The sequence below is a fragment of the Electrona antarctica genome (assembly GCF_951216825.1).
Source record: "Electrona antarctica genome assembly, chromosome: 4".
In the NCBI taxonomy this organism is placed as follows: domain Eukaryota; kingdom Metazoa; phylum Chordata; class Actinopteri; order Myctophiformes; family Myctophidae; genus Electrona; species Electrona antarctica.
Window position 1 is genome coordinate 24,678,870 of NC_136809.1, and position 19,818 is coordinate 24,698,687.

The 19,818-nt window shown below is 43.2% G+C and overlaps 1 protein-coding gene across 1 annotated transcript; it reads right to left on the minus strand.

Annotated features, from left to right (window-relative positions):
* Positions 1–13,674: 13,674 nt before the first annotated feature.
* Positions 13,675–15,631, minus strand: LOC306921612 (fibroblast growth factor 9-like; the record flags this gene model as incomplete). Its single annotated transcript, XM_079498824.1, has 3 exons — positions 13,675–13,920; positions 14,120–14,223; positions 15,313–15,631. The coding sequence occupies 3 exons, from the start codon at positions 15,629–15,631 to the stop codon at positions 13,675–13,677; spliced, it is 669 nt and encodes a 222-aa protein (XP_079354950.1).
* Positions 15,632–19,818: the final 4,187 nt, after the last annotated feature.

A 19,818-nucleotide genomic window follows, 5' to 3' on the forward strand; every position in this document is an offset into this window, starting at 1 on the left:
GGCTTATGCAGGTTTATTCTATCTAAATGTAATTTAGATAACATGTTATGTAGACAGATGCCAGATTAATTTGTTGACCTGGCATAGTTTGTGTACAAATGATTTATTCTTTGATATTATTATACTGTTTAGACTTTAGGCTGATGATAGGTTCTTGGTTTACTGTACTTATGATCCTAGATTACTATTTTTATGCATTTGATGTAATTACCCTGTGTTTACCCTTCTTACTGTAAATCGCTCTGGATTAAGAGTGTCTTATTGTAAATTGTAGATCATATAGGTCTCGTAAGGGCTAGGTTTAAGGATATCGTCGCTGAAACCTTTCATGTACAAGCGTTACTTTTCAGTAATTTGGGTCAAGGGTCCTCACAAGTATCAAGTGAGTGATTCTGTTCCGTTTTGTTCAAGAGAACCTTGCATTTGATCCTTCACACTGTGCTTCTCCAAGTTCTCCTAGCGAGAATATTGGCCCTGGGGGTTCACTCACACACACACACACACACACACACACACACACACACACACACACACACACACACACACACACACACACACACACACACACACACACACACACACACACACACACACACACACACACACGCGCGTGCCCACACTTGAGGAAAGCACAATAAAACTTCCCTGTCAGTCTTTAATGTGTTGGGCTTAAAATACTTATAGTAGGAAACCACCGTGCTTTGGTCCTCAACACCATACAACCTATTTGATCAGTGCAGTGTGTGTGTGTGTGTGTGTGTGTGTGTGTGTGTGTGTGTGTGTGTGTGTGTGTGTGTGTGTGTGTGTGTGTGTGTGTGTGTGTGTGTGTGTTGGCCTGTCTGTCTCTAAGGAACTGGCAATTTAAGTGGTAGCCCCACTGGGATTTCCTGACAGAGGGTGGGACTGGGGAGGGAGTTGGTAGGTGCTGCTGGCGTGCCTTGCCATTGTTGGCATGACAGCTATTCTATTGTCACAGGTTGCTAGCTATTTACCACTCAGTGATTTGGCTCGCTCTGATACATTTTACTAAAACATACGCACTGTGTTTGGTGGTCGGTTTATAGTGTGTTTGACACGCAGAGTTCCTACTGCAGTGAGTTTGCTCATGGTGGCAGTTGGTGATAGTGAGTGGTGGTGTTACTTTAGCATAGGTCAGCTCTAGGGTTGATATGGCTTATCACCCTATAGGGCTGTATTTTGCGTGTCTTAAGTACCAGGTCTTATTACTTAACTTAAGACCTGGAGGCGTGGTCAATGCTCGTTGGCCACTCAGAATAGCCAAATGGCATTGATCACGCCTCCAGGTCTTAAGTTAAGTAATAAGACCTGGTACTTAAGACACGCAAAATACAGCCCATATATATGTGTCCTATAATCATTCACCTCACCCAGGGCAAATAAAGGCTGGGTATGTGATGATGTGCGTACCTATAGGTTGATAATCCAGCGTGTCGCAGGTTCGACTCCCGATCCCGACAACGTTTGCTGCATGTCACCCCCCCATCTCTCTCCCCATTTCCTGTGAGCCTATGCTACTATGCTAAGGCAGAAAAAGCCTCCAAAAATATCTAAAAAAAACAAAAAAGGGAATAATGGAATTATGAAAGGCGGGAGAGAGAATGAGAGAGATGAAACACATACAGACTGTAGGGAGAGAGGAGAAACAAATAAGTCCCAAAGAGGGAGGAGGGGCGGGGTGGACACAAAAGCTACTTAGAATTGATCCCAAATTGGAGATAATCAATTCACCTCCGATTGAATTCACATCAAGGCGGGAGGGGGAAGGCGCATTTCAACAGACGCGCACAGAGACATTTTTCTCTGTCAACATCGACAGCACATCAGGCACACATTCATCATCTTGGGGTCTCTCACGGAAGATTCAGCACCAATCGCTCGATTTATGCCCCTCCCATTTGGGTCTCTACTGGAAGAAAATCAACCCACCATGCTCTGTCATTCTTTCTTTCATCACTATCTGTCAGGGTTTTCCTCTGGAGTCACTCTGGGTACCTGCTACAGTATTTATACTGTAGCAGGTACCTGCTACAGTATTTATGATAACTACACTTGGTGGAGGCTGATATGTCACTGCGCACGCACGCACGCACGCACGCACGCACGCACGCACGCACGCACGCACGCACGCACGCACGCTCACACATGTACATGCACATGCACACTGCTTGGAGAAAAGCGATACAATAGCATGCATACGTACCGTACATGCATGAATGCAGGCATGTAAATTCTCTCTCTCTCTCTCTCTCCCTCTCTCTCACACACAGACACACACGCATGCACCCATGCTCGTGTGCACAAACACGCATGCACGCACGCACGCACGCACATACACACGCAACACACGCACGCGCACACACACACACACACACACACACACACACACACACACACACACACACACACACACACACACACACACACATAATGTCCCATTGATCCGATAATCTAGTGGGGCGGGGAAGTGCAAGACTCTCATTTAGTTAAATCATTACCCCTCCCACAAGATGGATAGAGATTTAGGGATTTAGAAAGAAACGAGGGGCGAGCATGGCATGAAGGTGAGGAGGGAACATGGGGGGTGCTGCGGAGGTGTTGGGTGAAATGCCTTTTTTTTTAATGAGTTTGGCGTGTTATAATCTAGTAGACTCTGGAAAAGCAATCCAGCAGTCAGCTCGTAGCTTGGCTCGTTAGGAAGTAGACTTTCAATCTATACCTCCTGGGTTCAAATCCTGCTCACGCCATTATTTGTATGTGCATCTCAAACAACTTTTTGCGGATAAAGTAAAGTTTTTTGGTCCGACATGCGTTGCGTCGTGCTTGTGGTTAGGTTTAGGCCAGGGTTTGGCTAGGGTTAGTAATAATAATGTCCGACATACAGTACATGTTCACCCGTGGCTTTGTGTGGTGCCACTCAAAGTGACTACTGGGTTGGGCTTGCTGGATGCAAGGTCCAACCCCTTGAATAAAAAGACTAGTGCACACCCGCGTGCACTGCGGAGGGAAGGAGCTAGAGAACATGGGGGGGGGGGGCTTGCGGAGGGAAGGAGAAAGAAAGGGCAGAGGAGGTGGGGGGAGACGATGGGGAGGGGGGTTGGTTGATGTTGGAAAGAGGGAGAAGGAAGGAAAGAGAGAGAGAATAGATTGACTGATTCTGCTGTACAGAGCATCTCTCTCACAATCCATGTGTGTCTCTTTCTGTCTCTCAGTCACTTTCTCACTTTCTCACACACACATGCATGCACGGTCGCATGCACACACACACACACACACACACACACACACACACACACACACACACACACACACACACACACACACACACACAATGCAGAGGAACCTCACTGGTGGAGAATGTTTCTCAGAGGGAAGCTGTGGTCGATAGCGCTTGGTGAGTGATCTATCGACGGAGAGGGAGTGTGTGAGAGATGAGTTCAATATACTTCAATTTAGCTCCACTTGCTTTAATTACTTCCACCCTGCGTGTGTGTGTGTGTGTGTGTGTGTGTGTGTGTGTGTGTGTGTGTGTGTGTGTGTGTGTGTGTGTGTGTGTGTGTGTGTGTGTGTGTGTGTGTGTGTGTGTGTGTGTGTGTGTGTGTGTGTGTGTGTGTGTGTGTGTGTGTGTGTGTGCACGTGTGTGTTAACCCTGGAGGCTTAGCAGTATTAGACCATCCATGTAGGCTGATAATAAAAATACAGCCCCTGCCGTTATTGAATCCAAGAGTGGGCTGTCCTCTATATGGCTGTTTAAAGGAACATGAAACCATAGGATTTTGCAGTTCGTTTTCCAGTTCATGTTAAAAACTGCAGTACGTTAAAAAACATGGCTAGTAAACAATGACTGCAACTAATGAAATTAACAGTTAGATTTAGGATGTACCTAGCCTCGATACCCAGGCTTTCATTTCAGAGCAGTGGGTATGCCAGTGTGCAAGCATAGACGGTAGGCAACATTATTGTCAATTCTCATTAACATAACATACCTAACACACACTATTCATTTGATTTGTTGCTTATCATGGTGAACAAGGTCAGCCTACCACAGTTGTTACCCTGAATTGGAAAACAAACTACAAAATCAGGCTATGGTTCCATCCCCCAGATTATAGCGACCCCACCACACCGAACCTCCGGCCCCACACACATTCATACAGTATACACTGCGTCAACTCAACAGGCAATCTTTGGGAGGTCTCTTAATGTTCTAAGGAATATAAATCACCCATCAACCACATAATGTACATTTTAGAGTATTTAGGGCATTTGCTTTGTCTTGTGAAATGTTAAATATTTGCAGCCACCTACAGCATACAATCCACATGATACTAGGATATAATGCACGTGAGTCCCTAGGTTCAAGAACTTTACCAGCTCTAAGAATTGTGTTGTTTTCGATGCTCTCGAGGCACCTACAGAAGGGGAAAATAATAGCAGTGTTTTCTTCTCTCTGGGTTCGGTTCCAATCAATGAGGCGCTGAAGTGTGGCCATGCAAGGCTGGTGGGGAGGTCAAGGCACTGGTCTGGAGCTGTAATGGACATGTTTTCTCATGGGTTCAAGACCTTTTGATTTGCTCCAGAGCATGTTCTACTTAATGATACAAGGTTTTTCCATCCTAGTCCGTTAGGAAGCGCCCCCTTCTCGGTTTCAGGACATTTTCTCTTTCTACCTCTGCAGAACTGAAGCAGGGCTTATAAGCGTTTGCTATTCAGTCCTCTGCAGCAGCCACAGTCACCATTTTAATCTCAGGCAAAGGCAAAGCAATTTGATTTGTATAGCACACTGCATACACAAAGGCAATTAACAGTCCCGGGTGATGATGGGAATGTGCTTGGAGGGGGCAAACTGCAAATGCTTAATTATTTTGGAATGGTGTGATGAGAGGGGAATGTTACTGTACAGTCTGTTTTGTTTGCGTACTGGATGTTTATTTTCTTGTACTCTATGTTCCAGTGAGGTCAATGTCATGCTCAGGTATAGTGCCATTATTTTGTCTTGCCTGTCCAGACACGCAGGGGATCATATCTCCTCAGCAGGTGCTTTCATTGTGTTTACGCGGCCTTAGGCCTAATTGATGTTTTGGTGAGAAGGTGCCATGCGACATGTTGCGCAGTCTCCCAGTCCCTCATACTTGTCCTTATCAGTAGCCACAATCGGATTAATTATAATAATAATAATTTGGTCCACAGTTGTTTGCTGTATATTTGCCACTGTATATTTACTATTTATATTGCAAATAGTATCAGGGTCAGTTGACAGCTATGGGGCATGCAGCACCTCCGGAGCAGTTTGGGCTAAGTGTCTTGCTCAGGGACGCTTTGACACGTAGACGGGCACCTTCTGTTTCCCAGGCAGCCTCTCTACTCACTTAGCTACGGTCGTCCCACTCTCGACCTCTGGTTCTTCCTCTCTTTTCCTGTCGTCCCTTCTTTTTGTGTCCTCTCTCTCTCTGTCTGTCTTTCTCTCTCTCTCTCTCTCTCTCTCTCTCTCTCTCTCTCCCCCCCTCTCTCTCTCTATTTTCCTCCTTTCCTCCCTCCTTGCATCTCTCTTTAAGTCCTTGGTATGTTAATGGATGTTTAGCCTCCTATTAAGAATTTAAGAGTAAATTTGTGAGTCGATCCATAGCATTGACTCAACATGGTCCTTGGTAAGCCATGGAAATGATTTGACACTGCAGGGGCAGGGGGACCACCACAGGGAGAGCCTGTCTGCAGTCTCCCTGCAGACATTCTCCTCCACCCTTTCCAATCTCTCATAATCACACGCTGCTTTATCGCCACTTCCATTTTCTACATCAGCTCTCTCTTGCATAATTTCCTATCTCATTTCCAGGCGTCTGTTCATTAAATAAAGATGGAAGGTCATAAAATAAAACATGGGAAAGTCTGCTGGTGTCAGCATTGTTCAGTGATAGTTATTGAGTTCATTGAACCCAAACATTGTGTTGTCTGCTTCCATTAAAATAGTCAAATTACTGTTGGAGGGTTACTTCTCAGTTCTCACTATGCTGAGGCAATAATTTAGTTTTTAATTCAACAAATGTCTGCAAGACACCATTCCATGCAACAGTAAAGATGGAGTGCCGTGATTTTTTTCCACCCTAAAACATGATCATTAGATTTTTTTCAAAAAAGTGTACAGTATTTGTTAAAATGTCATTTTTATGTGGACACGCCTCCCACTTCATTGAGTAGGCCTATGCCTGGTTTGCCTGGTGGATGGTGATCCACCTGAACTGAAGCCGCACACACAGCTGTTGTGTGTGCGGGAGGGCATAGGGGAGGGGATGACATTGTGATGTCACAATATCACTGTTTTTTTTTTCATTGTCACGATTGACTGTCAAGGTTTCAGCCTCCAGGAAGAAACTCTAAATACAAAGGGTAGACATCATTGCACATAAATCACACCAAGGGGTCTAATGAAGTACTGTGACCTCATAAACACATGAAAAATCATGACACTCCATCTTTAAAACAAGAAATGATCACAAGTGATATTTCTCAGGTGAAAGAAGCACTGTCTCCGTTGTGTTCTTGTCTCCCCCCCATATTAGTATTATTATTATTATTTTAGTAATGTTTGTGTCTGACAACCTCACGGCCGTTGTTTGCGTTCGTTTGCGACGTTCTGTTCGTGGTTCAATGTTGTGGCTTTCCTGCTGGCCGTCCATGCACTTTAGCTCATAACATTAGCAGCTGTTGTCGCTTGGAGTTGCCGTCGTAGAGTGACTGGCTGCGGTGTGGTGCGGAAATCAGCCCTTCCACGGTGCGTGTGTCATAAGCTTAGGAGGCAGGCAATGATACTACGCGATTGGCTGGCGGCGGCAGACGAGGCAGCCAATCAGGCTAGGCCGTCAGTATGACTAGGTCCTCAGTATGACTAGGTAGTCTACATTTCATGAGCTTTCATTGGTCAGGTGGTTTCACCTGACAAAAATATCGAGGATCTTTTTTTCCCACGTTTTTAACAATGGACTGAATACAGCAATTATTCCCCATGAATTCCACCTATAATGATCATTACCCAAACAGGTGTGGAGCTGTTCTTTGGATCAAGCACACCTGCAGAGGGGTATACTTTATACTATTCAATCAGCTAATCTAACTAAGTAATGGAACTATACAACCATAAGCTTCTAAACAAAGTGGATGGTGAAATCTGGAGTATTCATTTAACTCTGAGAGAGCAGTGGATCCTTAAGGGATAACTTCCCTAACATCTGACACAAAGTACAGCTTTGGTTTTCTCCACTATTACAGTATCATGTCCTACTTGTGTTGTACATAATTTGTGGTAGAGCAGTGCAGTATATTATGTGGTTTTAAGGTTTGTGGATATAACTTAAAGACAGTGCTTAGCTGGATATTTGACATGGAATCTGCACCATGCCTTCTGCTAAACAACATGTTCTGCCGTGGCTTTAGAACCATCGATGATAACAGGGTGTGAAAACATGTGCGCCTGTGTGAATCTTTGATGTACGATATGTCATGAAACACTCTTTCATTGAACCAGAACAGGAGAAAATAGCAGGGCGGTAAGAAAAGGGTACATCAGGTGCGCTTGGTTTTTTCACTGTTGGTGTGAGGTTGCATTGTCACTCTCACGGTTGCATAAGTCAATTGGAAGTACCGGTACGTTTATGGGTCCTGTGTATGCTGATTCAAATGTCCACAAAAGCTATTTACAATAAATTAGTATGTATGTACTGTATGTCTACCAATCAGAAAATACAATTATTGTAATTCATTAAAAGAATTTGCTCAATGAGACCCCAATAAATAAAGTTCTAAAAAAACTACAACTTGTAGCCTAATGCATCAATACTGTTCTCATGTGTTACTATTTAAAGTTATGGTTTGACTGAAAGTTAGAATCTATACAAAGTCATGTTTCACTGTTTCTTTGTGTTTTGTCAGTGTAAATATAATTTCAGACACAATTTAAACAATTATATTTGGTTGATTTTATCTGCAACACGCTGTATTCAGTTACAGCTCGTGACCAATATATTTGCAAATTGGGATTTATAGCTGCAGATTATGATTCGCATTTGTAGACCACAAAGTCCTTTTTGAAATGTGTACATTTGTAGTTTTTGTTTTAGGAAAATTCATGGAGAAGGCATGGCAGTATGTTGGAGCAGTGGTTCCCAAACTTTTTAGCTCGGGACCCAAAAGAGAAATAAATTAGATGTTTGGCCGGGACCCAACCTAGTGAAAATAGAAGATTTACAAGCACACAATGCGTCGCTTCGTGCCTCGTTGGGAGCTTGTAGATCGCCTATTTTCAATCATTGCATTTTCTTTTTTGGGAATGTTTTTTGAAAATGTTTTTAATTAATAATAATAAAAAACAAAATTTAGGAAACAAAAAATTAAAGGGAAAGTGCGTTGGAGAACAATATATCAGCAACTCACAGCCAGGCCAATCAATATGTTTATATATTGTGTTTGTGGTATATCTTCTTTGGTGTATACATGTCTATTTTGTGAGTGTCTAGGAAGCCTGTGTGGGCTGGGCATCTTGTGGTGTAGGACGCTATAATAAAAATGATCTATCTGTTGATATTTGTCACGATTCTACTGTCTTCGACTGTATTTCCACAGTCTGCATTAGCTGTGTCTGCATCGGCACGGCTGTGCTGTTGACCACACCACAGCATCCAACCCAGGACCCTATGCTGTCTATGCAACATGGAAAGCCCCATATTAGAAAAATACAGAGCGTGCACACTCACACACTCAAACGCGCGCGCACATGCACATTACACACATGTACACATCAGTCAAACAGCCCTCTAGTCAGGAGAACCCCTGGCTCACCTTCACACAGATTCCCAGATCACTCACACACGCACACACTCACGCACTCATGCACACATACATACACACACAGAAGATGTGCAGACACGAATTGACTCACACAAACACCCCACCCACCCCCACGCTCCACCATACAGTACACTCACAAGTCACAAACACACGCATGCACACGCACTTCAAAGGCAGATGGTGACCTGACTTTCAGACAAACACTAAGAACCCACATACAGCTATTTCCCCCTGACAATTCCTCTCCTCACAAACCCACCTGTTTCTTGAAACCTCACTGTTGCCTCTCTCTCTCTCTCTCTCTCTCTCTCTCTCTCTCTCTCTCTCTCTCTCTCTCTCTCTCCCCTTCTTCTTTTTAAAATGAAGTTTAAGGTATATATGCTGGTACTCTGGGTTCTAGCCTTCTGATCTTCTATTCAACTCATTCTCTCACACTAACACTGATATGATCTTGTCAGAGGATTAACAAACTTGCACACACACACACACACACACACACACACACACACACACACACACACACACACACACACACACACACACACACACACACACACACACACACACACACACACACACACACACACACACACACACACACACACACACACACACACACACAGAGAGAACCCTATCCATAGTGGAGTCTAGTCACAATGTAACCATGTTATATTGTGTGTGTGACTGTGTAGATTTGGACTGGGGCGTGCGAAAGACAGCTGTGCATGGGAAGACAGCAGGACGATGAGTGATGTAGTAGCACTAGCTGTTTGAGTGTCTCCAAACACTGGCCCCAGATCTGTTGGTTTAAAGGTCAGAACCAGCGTCTGCCTTGTACATTGATATGTGTATCTATATAAATACTTGAAATAGTGATGAACACCTTGATGTGGAACAGAGATGACTGGAGCAGAAGACTGTTGTGTTTGTCTGTGACATGTGACCTTCATCACATTACCTTGAAATGTTTCAGTTCCTGACTTCATCTACAATGAAACGACCGAGTTCCATTTTTGAAATTATTCTGTGCATTCCACACGTCTTAAAGGACCACACTGGTGGTTTGTCATGTTCAGGCCATTGACTAAAGCTCCTTACAACACCGGGGCTATTTCTTAATTTTACGCATAGATGCAATTTATTTTGTTTGAAAGAGAATAAATGCATCACCCTGAGGCATCAACTCTATGAATAGTTTGGTGTGAAAAATTCACTGGCACATTTTCTCATAGTTTATTGGTCACGGCCCTTGTATATAAAGACCTTAAGACTCACGGTATACACAGTATGACTACTTTCCAAAGCATGCTTGGTTTGCAGCCATTGGATTCCAATCATTTCAGTACAATATGAAAATCAGCTTGCAGAGACTTGAAACATGATTTAGATAAGCTAAATCCAACAAACTAATTTAAATGTCATTGTGTGGTTGTTTACCATTCATTTCGTTTTAATGCATTCAAATGTGCAGATTGATTTAAAATGTCTAGCTGAAATAGTCCCTTGAGAAACCTTGAAATGATATTTTGTCAACATTGAGTTTATTTAGATACGTTTGGTAATATTTTAAAGACTTTTGAGACAAATGTAAACAAGCTTTAAAATCTGCAAATAAGGTCATTAATGGGAAAATGTTTTAGTATGCTATGGCTAAATCTGAGAATGGGCATAGGCCTACTTGTCCTTTAATCTGGCTGCTTTTCAACTATCAGGCAAGAATGTAGGGTGGAATGGTTAAGTACAGTGAGAGTTAGGTGATTCCTTTAACCTCTTTCTTTCATCATGTCTTTGCCTTTCTCCATCTCCTCTCTTTTTCCTTTTTTCCCGAACCCCTTCTCCTCTTTCTCTCATCCACTGCTACGCTGACACCCAGCCAAGTCATTCTCAGGTGTCGTAAGAGGGAGTGATGATGACTCACAGAAGGATGGGCGGGTGAGGAGAGAGAGATAAAGAAAGGATAAAAAGGAGGATGAAAGAGTCCGGCGGGGCACTGAGCCTGTCAGTCACTTGTTTAATTGCAATGTCTGTCAGAGGAAGAGTGTACTGCTGGAGAGATGAGTGTCTCGTCACACGGATCTGTTCCATGATTTATTTGTGTATGTCTAGCCATGTAGCCTAACTACGTATGTGCAATACTTTACATGGATTCATGTTGGTCTACACAGCATGTATGAGGTTATCTACACACTAATTGGGTGTATAATGTGTTAAATTAATCTGGAAGTTATTTTTATGAATAAAACGTTATGTTAACCAATATGTATGGTAGTGTATTTTAATCATTTGCTGTGCCTGGAGATGGTCTCCCTACTCCTCCATTAAGAAATGTAAACCCTGGTGTTGGCTAGATTAGAACACCTACTGGTCCTTCTTAGCCTAGTGTTAGCCTATGTTTGGTTTCCCGTGCATGGGGGAGACTTGGGTTTGTATCCTGGGTACCAGGGTAATACATAAAACGTATGGGATTGCAGCTTTCTGTAGGCCTCTATCTGTTTATAGTACAGTATGTCCCTGTTGAGTATTTGAAAATTATTTATTTTCCTTTGAAAACAGCCTTGCTCTGACTAGAGATAAACACTAAGTATTTTACTGTGTACTTTATAAGTATAACCTAGCAAAGGTAAAGGTAGTTAACTGAATATCAGATATCCATATTCCCATTGCCACATCCTTGGAAATCCCTCCAGAGATTAGTTAACACAGAAAATTATAAAACGGTATTGATATTTGCTATTTTTAAAAGACACACAAATATAACTGAAGTTCAAATTTTACATTTTATTGTTCACTGAAAACCAGTGGAAGTCAGGCGTTTTCTGATTCTGACAATAACAAAGCCAGGCTCTTTTTGATGACATAAAGAGAGTATAACTCGGACAATATTGTGACAGCATGGCTCTTTTAACAGCTCAGAACTCCTGATGTTCATTGACGTCTCATTAAACGAAACATAAAAAGACACATGATGGCATTTGTGTTCCAATTTTCTTAAAGAAAAAACAAACAAACTATGTGCTTTTAGCTGATACACTACACTACACTACAGTAGCAGCGGTGAAACATAGCCCTAATGGTCTTCACATACCAGGAGAATGACAAATAAACAATCTGAAAATGCGTGGCAAATAGTTTGCATCAAACTATTCATATAGTTGATGCCTCAATCATACAGGTTGATTACTCTGACTCAACCTGTGAATTTGTTTAAAAATTATAATAATTACATTTCTTTATCATTGCTTCCAAAAACTCCTATTTTTGGGTGTATTAATTGCATATATATATTTTTTTAAATTAAAACACTACTGTGTAAGGACCTTTAAGCTTACAGTAATTTATACTCCATCGCACAAGGGTGTTGCCAAAATGATCTGATCTACAAGGTAACGTGTTGCAATAAGGCTTAAACCACAAACTACAAATGGCTGCCCCCTACAAGCCAATGTGTAGCCCCTCTCAACCTACTACAAACTACATGGCTTCGTAGGTGTCATAGCCGTAGCATAAAATTACTTTTTCAGTGTAAATGCCTTTTTTTAAGACATACTACTGTATGTAGGAGCTCTGGGTTCCAGTGTTATTAGCCAGATGTTTCCACGTTCTGATTTGCCATGAATTGGTTACAGTTAACTGGAAATTGCTTAAGCAGTCATACATAATGGCACAAAATAAATCTCTCATGGCTTCTTGTTTTTCTTTTATTATATCTCACATTCTACCTGTAAAAATATATTCTCAAAATAAATAAATATATGAAATAAATATGTGTCCAGAGGAAAGAAAATGCATAAATAGAAAATAAAAAAATGACATGTCTAAAAGATCCTTTGTCAGTCTCATGCTTATGTGGGAAATAGAAAGCAGTCTTTTGTTGAACACCACAATATTCCTTCACTGAGTTCTAGAATGAGTTTCTAGAGTTCCGAGAAATCGCAAAGAAGTCTGTCACAAGAATCCACAAGACGAAGATGGTCCACAGGATACCTGCTATTGTCATGTTCCACATGCAACTCATAGACAATCCCAGACTGTCTGATCTGCATTGTCGGAGCCAACCTGCTGAGGGGAACGATCATATGGCATTGTCTGCCAATCACATGTGATTCTCTATGCCCTCACACCTGTTGGTAAAAACAAAGATGGCTGCCATCAAACACATGAAACTGTGTTTCTTTGTAAACTGGCCACTATGGCTAGTGGACAAAAGATGATTTTGTAGCAGCCCAGGTAGTTTTTTGTTTGTTTTTTTATAGAAATGTCTGATTGAACACTGTGGAATTGACCACACATTCCAGCCACAGCCAAAAAATGTTCCACCATTTGGCCAGTGGCTAGAGTAAATTTCAGTGCTACCATTTTTAATATGTACTCCATTTTCCTGAGGTCAAATGAAGATTAAAGTCCCATGAATTCCACAACAGCATTGGAGAAAACATGCTATTGAGACAAGGTAGTTAAACTCGGAGGTACTGAATGACACCCAAAGCAAGGCCAACCCAGTATCCATTTTGATAATAGTGTGTAGGGTGAAATTTTGATTAATAACATTTGGGTTCAGGATTACCTCTAGCATGGCTATTCCATATACTCCATTCGTGAGCCATTAGGTTTGGTTCAAAATGGAACAAACTTCTCAGTGCAGTCTTGGAATGGTTTGGGCTTCTCCCACATCACTGATAAGGGGGAATGAGGATTGGGTGCACTTGATTTGATCCTCCGTTCAATGTAACACATTTCAAATTCCTTCCATCTCCACTGGGATGGAGAGAGGATTGGGTGCATTTGATTCACTTCTCGACTTCTCGCTCACATTCAGCCTCAGCTCTGGCCCAGTACATCTCTGTAAAGTTCTGGCACCCTGTCCGGGTCCACAGGCCGCGGTAGGAAGTGAGTGAACCTCTGGTGCCGCCTTGACCTAGTACCGTCCCTTGAAGACCCATCTTTGTTTAGGGCGACAAAATAAAACGCTCCTCTCTCTCCATGTCGGTACAGGTTGGAGGCATAGGTGTTGTACCAATTCTCTTCAAACTGCTCCCTGAATACACTCTCTGCCGAAAGCTTCTCCTGCAGACAGAAAGAGGAAAGACATTGTCATGGCTGTGTTCTGAACCCAAGCAAGCAAAAGAACGATGGTAGTCATTTGGGTATTTGGGGTGTTCTGTTGTGCATGTGTGCGTGCACATGAAAGAGAGTGAGCGCACTCAGCGCAGACACAAGGAGAGGCTGTGTGCGTGTGTGTGTACTCGGCAGTTTCAGTACTTACAGATCCATATAGCTCTCCTTTTCTGTTCATGGCGAGGTACAGGCCACTGTCCACGCCTTTGATGCTGACGAGACCCACCGCCAGGCTGATGAACTCCAGGATACCTGCACAACAAACACAACAGTGTCACTCCCTCTAGCTCCTTCACATTATGGACATCTGATTTATACATAGTTCACATGTTGTTCATAGTGTCGCACACTGACAATAGCAGATCTCTTCAAGCTCACAATGCCTCACAGCATGGCAAGTTGTGAGCTTGGAGATCTGCCATTTTGGGTGTGTGACATGGTACTAAGTATAAGACAAGCTTTAGGATCACTGGACCCTTAGACCTTAGGCCATACTGGTTGGCCTTGCTTTGGGTGTCATTCACTACCTCTGAGTTACACTACTGAGTGAGCAGCAGTCTTCAAATATCATACATAGGCTACATATAATAGATTGGAACCTTAGTAAGGGCATAACTTCATAAGCAACACAAGCACAATCTGACATGCACTAGGCCAGATATCTAACCTCATGTGCAAACATTATAATTTTCCACAAAATCCTTCAGTAGTCCTTTTACTTTCAAGTTGAATCAATCAAGTGTCAGAAAGTCAAGTGTTATAGGATATGGCCTTGTGCTGGTAGCAGATTTCTAAATAACCTACTTTTGATCTGCCATAAGCAGGTGCTTTGTTATCTTGATAAGTGTAAGATAAACAGGCAAATGTAAAGAAAGGCTCTGGTCTAATCTCCAAAGAGGAAATGTGGCAAAAAAGTGTGCAAACAAAAAATACTCAAAACTATTGTCACACCTGAAACGCCTGTTTACCTTAAAATAAACCGGGCCTATATAGCCCCATATAGTTATTGCAGGTTGAAGGTTTAGTTTGTTGAGTTTAATGCCTACTAGCAAGATTGGTGTGCAGTTTATAATGGCTGCAAGCGGAATTAATCAGCTGTTTCGTACAATGTGATTATATAAAGTATGAGCGCCCAGTCTAATCAGTTTGCTGAAGCACATATTGTACCATGCACTCGCAGTGTCGTGAGTTCAAATCTCCCACACCTCTCTCTCTTTCTCCCTCTTTCTCTCTTTCTCCCTCTCATGTCCCTGGTTTGCCTTTGTGTTCAGTGGAAGGAAGCAGCAGTGTAGGCTAAATGCAGAACATTAATGTCAAAGATAATTAACTGTTCATCCTTACCGAATCTACTGTGGTCCTTTCTCGTGCCCTGCACCGTCCCGTCCGGATGGATCTCGAGGTGAAAGCCCGTCCTGCAGTACAGCTGCCGCCGCCTCAGGATCCCCTTCAGATGGCTCAGGTCCGCCAGACTCCGGGAGAGCCTCTCCGCCGAGACCAGGTGTTCGTGCATCCCCAGCCCGGTGACCGAGTTGTAGTCCACAGCCCCGGCGCCGGGGGTGAGAATGAAATGGGACCCGATGGGAGCCGACGCAGCGCCAGCGGGACCGAAGCTGTCCAGAAAACCGTGAGAGAAACTCCCCACCTCGCCCGCTGCCCCCATCACAGACACCCGAGCCGTGCAAATATAGATCCAAAGCCGAAGTGAGGAGAGCCTCGGCCGAGCCAACGAGCGACGTTCAACCGAAGGAAGAAAAAAAATGAAAAGTTCAATGTAGCTGCAAAGCTCTCAATGAGAAAATCCTCCTGCGTGTGCGTTTTTGCGCAGTCACCGGTTACGATTGGTAAACCGTTAGATTAAAATCCCATGTTATCCTATTCCTGGCTGCAGCAGCACATGCCTCCTTCCCTCGCTCCTCTGGAATATTGCTCTCTCCTCTTCTGTATCGCTCCTCTCCCCTCTCCACCTCGGGATACTCCCCTTTGCTCCTGTGCTTATCAGGGTTTTCCTCTCTCTCTCTCTCTCTCTCTCTCTCTCTCTCTCTCTCTCTCCTCCTCGTCCTCGTTAATTCACTCCTGTCTTTTTTTTCTGCGGGTATCCTACGTTCACAGGCTCACAGCTCCCTGCGCACGGCGTTCAGAGCCCTTCTATAAAACCAGTGTAGCTCCCGCGGCGCAGTGAGACAAGTCAATGGCAAGCAGAGAGGGAGTTCCACATGACTCCAGCCTCTCCAGGTATACCCTATATAGCCTCTGTGGTGGTCCTTATGGAAATCTAATTGATCGATGATGATGTGTTAATGTTTGCCTTTTTTATGCTAATGCTCGAATGACGATCTCCTATCAGCTTCAAACGGAAGAACTCCTTGATCATACTCGCCACTCTGTCACCTTTTATGTGCAGTTTCATCATAACCTCGGCTCTGAGGATAACAGGCTTGAATGGGTTCAACTTCACTGATATGGAAAGAGAAGCCGAGAGGTTTTTCAATGAGCCTCTGTGTGGCCGTCTCTCTCTCTCCCTCTCTCTCAATTCAATTCAATTCAATTCAATTCAATTCAATTCAATTCAATTCAATTCAATTCAATTCAATTCAATTCAATTCAATTCAATTCAATTCAATTCAATTCAATTCAATTCAATTCAATTCAACTCTCGTGTGTGTGTGTGTGTGTGTGTGTGTGTGTGTGTGTGTGTGTGTGTGTGTGTGTGTGTGTGTGTGTGTGTGTGTGTGTGTGTGTGTGTGTGTGTGTGTGTGTGTGTGTGAAAGAACGTCAACGAAAGTCATATTAACATTATTGTAAACGCTTTTGAATCGCACGCCCCTTCAATAAATGACTCAGGTGTGAGGCAGATAGAGGAAAGCCCCCGTTTGCGTAATTCTAGCACCCAGCTGTTGATTTATTGGCCCCGACCCGTTTTATATTTTAACCTCCCCATCCACACACACACACACACACACACACACACACACACACACACACACACACACACACACACACACACACACACACACACACACACACAGACACACACACACACACACACACACACACACACACACACACACACACACACACACACACACACACACACACACACACACACACACACACACACACCTGTGCAAACGACATCACTTGACTGTCAATCCCCTCACTGATCTTTCTACGATGCTTTGAACAGTCCATGAGCCCATATATTCTTAATTGTGGTCTTAAAAGGACGAATCAAAGAGACAAGGACATCAAAGTGAAGGGATCTTGTAAGGGGATAAGGCAATAACAAACCCTAAGATGGGAATATACCTGTTTGAACTACAAACCTTCAAAATACCCCGATACCTGACACTTGGAGCACTTCAGAAAAATAATATTTGTTAACTCTGCTTGAGTCACTCCCCCCAAAAGATATTTGTCTTGTAGGCTTCAAATTTCATAAGACAATAATCCATTCACAAATATTTGGCCTATACCAGAAACAACTATGCAGGCGATTAAAGGCAAATAATGCAGCATTATTCTTTTTAATGTAAAACAGACATAGCCTATTTTACAATTCCGTAGGCTTATTCATTTCTACCCATTTGTGTAACAATAAGTCGCATATTGCATATTAATAAGGCTCCATATTTCCATGATTGATCCAATAACAGAAATAGCCTAAAGAAACAAGCCAGTTGGTGGATTATTCTTGCCAGCGAATAAACCAATATCCATTCAAATCAAATTGGCTGCAGCCCATTCACCAGGTCTGACTCCAGTTTACACGGTTGACTCATATGGTCCTATGTGTTCTTTAGCATTGATTTTGGCCGAGGCACGGGCTGAATGGAATCACCCTGCACGTGCGGCCGGGCTCCGTTGGGACCTGGGAGCCGCGTTGATAAATGAGCTGAAGGTGTAGAGGTGTGTGCGCGCGCGTGCGTGCGTGTGTGTGGTCGCAAGGCATGCAGGTCATTCAGCTGGCCTGTCGATTTCTCCAGCAGCACCACACATACGTTGGAGGACATATTGTTATGCCCTGGTACCCTGTGTGTTCTCTCTCTCTCTCTCTCTCTCTCTCTCTCTCTCTTTCCCCCCCACACACGCAGAGAGAGAGAGAGAGAGAGAGAGAGAGAGAGAGAGAGAGAGACGCCCATGTCCCTCTCCCCAAGGTTCATTAGTATTTATGATTTCCCCCCGAAAAACACTCTTTGAAAAATACAGAATCGATCGATCATGAGTCACCTCGAGGCTGATCAGATCATAATGTATTGGGGATCGATTCGGCCACAATGAAGATGTCAAATAGCCTACAATGGCACATCTCCGCGGTCACCCTACCGCAGTAGATAAATTGTTTCTTTTCACTTTCATATATATTTATTATAAAGAAAAGAGTTACGAGTGAGACAGAGAAGCGACAAAGGGGCGAGATTTGAATTAAGAAGTGAACCCACCATTGTCGTTCATTGGCCGCCACAAAGACACCCTCAGGGTTATATTCTGAAATATATTTCTCCCACACAGAGGGGAGTGGGTGGGGGGAAAGATAGGCTACATTATGCAATCTAATCGAATGACTGGATAATGGAATAGAATAACTGAATACGTAGCCTGGGGGTAATTTATGCAATAGTGTTTTTCAAAGACAATGACGGGGATTGCAATGGGTCCAACTTTAACTGCATGTGCAGATATCAATACTGCTGTTTAGGTCATATAACTTCACAAACATATAGAATAGAACGGAATGCCTATTATAGCTGCAGCCTCCCGACGCTCCATTATTTAAAGGTGCTGACTCCTGACTCCAACATTTGGATAAATGAAGAAAAAAACATAAAAGTAGCCTAGAAGAATATATAGTTACAAACAAAATGGGCTACAATTACTTAACAATTATGTCGGAGAAATTGAAAACCATGCAGTGCAACGTTAATAGCTCGACTTCTAACTGTAGGCCTAATCTAATCAGCCGGTGCGTTTCTATCTATGGGTTATAATGGCCACGATGTTTGATCTGTTTTACTTTTAACCTTGTAAAGGGAGCCAAAGGGAGAGTGATCCACCACGGCTTGTGTGTGAGCATGCACAATTGCACACTGAGCAGGTGCCTGGCATGTCCTTTAAAAAGCCCTTTATACTCCCAGCATCAAAGTCATTAGAAAAGCCCCATTGGCTTAATAGAATTACGCAAGGAGTTAAATGCGGAGTCATTCTTTGATATTCGTTTGATACTGGCTGCTCTCGATAGCCGCTTTGATCGTAGGCTATATGCCCAGGCCTATCTGCAAATTTGATGAAATAGTGTCCCCCATGAAAGTGAAAACTTTTTACTGAACAAATAGGCTAGGACCAATTCAGTCCATATATAGCATGGAGACTATCTTTCGTGTTGTAAATGTAATGTCCATATAGTCTTTTTTCTCCTCATGCAAGAATGTGTGTGTGTGTGTGTGTGTGTGTGTGTGTGTCTGTGTGTGTGTGTGTGTGTGTAATATTTGTTATCCGTCTCCCTGCATTTCGCTTGCAGCAATCAATCAAAGCCTATGCTGTGCCTGTTTTGTGAATCTACAATCACGGTTATAATTCGCCAAGGTTCAAATGAATGTCTTAATGCCATGGCTATACATTCCCACATGCCATCACATCTCCCCCAGTCCCCACACAACCATGCAGTCAACCGTCACATTCTAGACTATTCAAAGTGTCTGGACTGGGACTTTGCTCTCAGTCTCAGCCTCAGCATCTACAGAGATGGTGTGCCACGGGCCACGACACAAGTGAGTGACGGCCGCACATCTCGCGATGAAACCAGAGAACACACGGTCTTGTGTTGCCTGTCTGCCTGCACTCATTTCCCAT